The sequence below is a fragment of the Mus pahari genome, chromosome 11 (assembly GCF_900095145.1).
Source record: "Mus pahari chromosome 11, PAHARI_EIJ_v1.1, whole genome shotgun sequence".
NCBI classification, from domain to species: domain Eukaryota; kingdom Metazoa; phylum Chordata; class Mammalia; order Rodentia; family Muridae; genus Mus; species Mus pahari.
In genome coordinates, this window is record NC_034600.1 from 73,013,883 (window position 1) to 73,018,882 (window position 5,000).

The window sequence follows — 5,000 nt, forward strand, 5'->3', positions numbered from 1 at the left end:
TGCCTCCCGGGTGCTGGGATTTTACTTGCAATACCAGGTTACAGCTCATGATTGTGAGGAGTCAATAAAGACCTCAAAATAGCTAATCATAGCAAGGGAGAGGGAGAGGGAGAGGGAGAGGGAGAGGGAGAACAAGCATGCCAGGCATGTGGAGGTCAGAAGACAACTGTGTACAGGAGGTTCTTTCTCCCACTTTGATGTGGGTTCCAGGCACAAACTGAAGTCATCAAGCTTGCATGGCAAGCACCATTGCTTTCTAAGCCATCTGGCCTGCTCTCAAGTTGAGTTTTCCTCTCTGGGTTTTATTAATAAACTAATGGAATGTGGAATGAGAGTCTCAACTATTATTCTTCAGTAGTCATTCTGGTCACTCATTTTAGCTCAATGCAAACAGCTTTAGAAATTGATGCTATAGTAAACTTTTTCTTAACAGAAACTTTTATATTCTGGAAACCAAATAACTTTTGTCATTAGTAACAAATCTGACCCGAAGGTAAGGAATTGTATGATTATTTTAAAGCAAATAATGGACTTTATCAAATATTATTTTTCTTGGAAAGAATAGGAGTGATGTCTAATCAGTTTCCCCCAGCTACCAGTGGATTTTGGTCTCTGAATTTTTTCATTAATATGTGCTAGATTTACTTTTGCAGCATTTTTTCTCATTTATACTAATTAAATATGCCTTTTTATAAATCTTGATTGTATACATGTAAGAGTTGTTCATATATTATACATTACACTATAAGTGACCCATGAAAGGAAACATTGTAATCAATTTAGTAAGAAATGAACACCTTTTTACACAACATCAATTAGTTTGTTGATTGATCTGATAAATTTGTAATGTTTTTAACTGAAGATATTTTTTCAATAAAGAACACAAAATAATAAATTCTATTCCCTTTTATTATGTTTGAATAAGATCAACTTAAATGGAAATATAGGCACATTGTATCTATTTTTAAAGTACTGTACCTGAAAACCAGAGAGATGAGTCTCTATGGTATATCAACCTGAAATCTCAATTATGGCACAGTGGGAATTAATGATGCATTTAATTATGTCTTCAACAGGAACTCCTCAGGCTGTGGAAGCATGAGTGTAAACGTGTGATAGCTGACCGCTTTAGCATGTCCAGTGATGTGACCTGGTTCGATAAGGCTGTTGTCAGTTTGGTAGAGGAAGAGTTTGGTGAAGAGAAAATACCTGTAGTGGATTGTGGAGTTGATGCTTATTTTGTGGATTTCTTGAGGGATGCACCAGAAGCTACAGGTAAAGTATTGAGGGATTTGAAGTTCTCCAAAAAGTGGCACCCAAGGTGAGATCTAATGCTAGAAGGTTTGTAATTTTGCAGAGCCTCAGTTCCTGTGCAGAAAACAAAACTGCCGAAAGTATGTGCCCAGTTAGTACAGGAGGAGTGGGTCAGTACAAACTCATGGAGTTCAAAGGTGAATTACCTCTCACTGAGCAGAAACGTGGGGTAGAGCAAAAGAACATGTCCAGGACTTGTGGTCTATCAGAGGTAGAAGGGAGGATTTAATATCTATTGGCTGAATGTCTCTCGAATCTCATTGTTTTCAGGTTTGCAGATAGAAATGTGATTGTCACATCACAGGAATTGGGGAAAAAGTGTTATCTGTGGTATATGTAGGCACCTGTAGCCATAGCTACTGCCAAATGAAAGGCAACCAGGATGACAATGATTATTTTTATCCAGGCATCTGAATTCTATTAGTAGCCCAGTGCATATAACCTAGAAGAAGCAAGTGATGCTCAGGCAGCCTTTTGTGATTGGATTCACATAAAGTGGAGATCTATTCCTTTTATTTATGGAAATAGACACACTACCCTGACTTTTACATCAGAACTAAATGGTTTTAAAATGAACATTATTCTTCATTTAAAGACTATTTGTAAAACTGAGGATAGAGTTTTTTGGTCATTTTTTAAATTTTATAAAGGCTGTTGGCACTGGAGGTAGAGCCTAACTGATAGTTTAGTGCTTGCCCACCACACATGAAGCGTTAGACTTCATAAACTTCATAAACAGAGAGTAGAGGCACACGCCTGTTGTACCAGCAGTTGGGAGGTAGGGACCAGAGCTAAGGCCACGACTGACTTATAGGGCACTCTAGGCTAATGTAGTTATGTCTTCTAATGGTTGGGATGACTGCAGCAGCTCTGATTTGTGGTGGCAACCATATGTGTGATCCCTCAAAAGTTTCAGAGTGAAAGGTACAAAAAAACAATCCCATCACAGTTTCCCCTGCAGTTAGAACGACTTCTTGCATAGCAGGTCAAGCGTGTATAGAATGTGGCAAGACCATTTGGAAAAAAATGACTAGGACTTTTCCTGTGTTTATTGGACTCATTAAATCTCACATCCTCTGGTTGAGAACGATGAGTAAATAGACTGAGCTTTTAAAGGGTCAAAGTGCAACTGTTCCACCTGGGGAGAGGGCAAGGGCCATTAAGGAAATGTCCAGCTGCCTGTGACTTTAAAACCCTTTATTTTGTGAAGCTTGAGGTGAGCATTTATGGAGTTTCCTTATTACAGTTGTCCTAAAAAGCTATGCAGTCCTTTATCTCTCTCAAGGTTTTGATGTTATCCAAATTTCTTTAGATTTTTGTTTTAACCAGTAATCTCCTGTCTCTGAAATGGTCTTCAAGTTGCAATGTTTAGTTGTGAGTTCTCGTTAAATCATAAAAAAAAAATCATTTGGAATTGGTTCTTTCTAGAAGTATCTGCCCATAATTATGAAAATTCTGATACTTCTATTACCTGCTTTCTGTTTTCTTAAAAAATTAATATGATATCTTGATGGAAAATATTATGTAACATTAATATCAACACACTAAAATTAAAATTTTAGTGTGTTAATTTAGGCAGGAGTAGTTAAGTTCAGTGATTTGAAGAAACTTATTGCTTCTTGCCAAGGTGAAACACCCGAGGAGGCCGATGCTGAAATGCCAAAGCTTTATGAGCCAATCGCATCCCTCAACCACCTGCAAGAGCGTCTGAGTGTGTTCCTGCAGCTCTATAACGAGAGTATCCGTGGCACTGGCATGGACATGGTGTTCTTCATAGACGCAATGGTTCACTTAGTCAAGGTACAGTAGCTTCACCAAGGAGCTCGCTGCCAGTGACAGACACTTGGCTTCACCTGGAATAACACCCCATCCTTCGTTTTCTCTTCCTACAAGTATTCAGTTTAAAAGTTAACTCCTGGTTACATTCCAAAGAATTTCTAAGCTGAATGCAGCATATTACACATTATAGGCCTAAAATATAAGCACTCATATTTCCAATGTGAGACGTGAAAATTTTATTCAGTGTTGGTATTCTGCTTCTAGCTCAGTGTTTTTGCTGCACGGGATGAATGTGGTTTATCTGAGTTCAAAGAACGAAATCTGTTTATATCTACATGATGTAAAGAGCAGCACTTTGAAATAATGCCTAAGCCTAAAGCACACTCAGTAAAATAAGTGAGTCAAATATCACACATTCCCTGAACCTTAGGTTCTCAGTGTAGTCATGCACAGGGATGGAAAGTAGAGAGAGTGCAGATGCAGGATGGAGAAGGGGATTGGGTGACAGTGCTGAATGGATAGAATTTCAGTTTTGCAGGAAGAAAAGAGATATGGGAAGTATACAATATTAATGGCTGCACAACAGTGTATCTCTACTTAATAGTAACTTATACACTTTAATTAGTCATGATAGTAAATTTTGCTGCATGCATTGATTGTATCATCTGCTTTTCTGGGTGCTATGATGAAATATCTGAGAAACAAATAACTTAAGGGAGTCTTTTAGTTTCTTGCTTACAGTCTGAAGCAATATAGTCTATCATGGCGGCAAGGGCTTGAGGCCGCTGATCACATTGCTCCTGCAATTAGCGAGCAGAGGGAGAAAAGAATCCTGGTGCTCACCTGGCTTTCGACTGTTTACGGAGTTTAGGGTGGGTCTTTCCATCCAATTGATCTCATCTAGAAAATCACTCACAGTATGCTTAGACATGTAGTTCTGTAGTGGCTATAAATTCCCTTGAATTACAAAATCAAGATTAGCCCTCACATATATTTTGTAATCAAACTTAATAGTTCTAAAAACAAGAGAAAACAAAACAGTGCGGAAACAGTTCATCTGGAGGAGAGGGAAATTCTGTTACAATGAATTCCACGGGGAAGTAGACGTTTATCTTACTTTGTCATATGAGACAGTTGATCGGTTCTCAAACATTGGAAGTAAACAAAGTTATATTTTATATATAAAAATGTATACAACCTAGTTTATGCCATTAGATGCTCCATTTAACAGATATCATTGATTTTCTTACTTTGTTGACATCAGTTACTTACAGACTACATATTTTCACTTAGAAAACAGGTGACTCCAGACTGTCTTCTGTCATTTAGGTATAAGCGTGAAGAATGACCTCATAAATACAAGTTGTCTCCTCGAAAAGTTACTGGCTGTGGTCAGGGAAGTGGTTTGAGAGGATGTCCAGTGAGCCTTTCCTGTGGTCTAGGGCTTGCTCACCTTGTTCTCCATATGAGGGCACGGATATTCCTGAATATCCCTTCTTAGAATCTCTGACATTTTTCTGGACTGAATGATGAGGTCCAATATTCTTCCAAATTCTAATAAAAAAAAAAACAGTGTGAAATGAACTTCACCTATATACTTGTCGGATGTTTCATTAAGAATAGAACTTTGGGATGGTCCTTTCTTCCATCTCAGCTCTGAACTTTGTATCTGTAACTCCCTCCACCTGGGGATCCATCCCATATACAACCACCAAACCCAGACACTATCGCATATGCCAGCAAGATTTAGCTGACAGGACCCTGATATAGCTGTCTCTTGAGAGGCTATGTCAGTGCCTGGCAAATTCAGAAGTGGATGCTCACAGTCATCTATTGAATGGACCACAGGGCCCCTAATGAAGGAGCTAGAGAAAGTACCACAGTTCGGGGGAGGGGGTACTGGTTAA

The 5,000-nt window shown here is 38.6% G+C and overlaps 1 protein-coding gene across 1 annotated transcript in view; it reads left to right on the plus strand.

Moving 5' to 3' along the window:
• Positions 1 to 5,000, plus strand: part of Dnah5 (dynein axonemal heavy chain 5) — a 235,205-nt gene that overhangs the window by 153,211 nt on the left and 76,994 nt on the right. The window contains exons 51-52 of the mRNA XM_021208310.1: positions 1,077 to 1,275; positions 2,942 to 3,114. Of these exons, the coding sequence (XP_021063969.1) occupies positions 1,077 to 1,275; positions 2,942 to 3,114 (372 nt within the window). The remainder of the gene's footprint in view (positions 1 to 1,076; positions 1,276 to 2,941; positions 3,115 to 5,000) is intronic.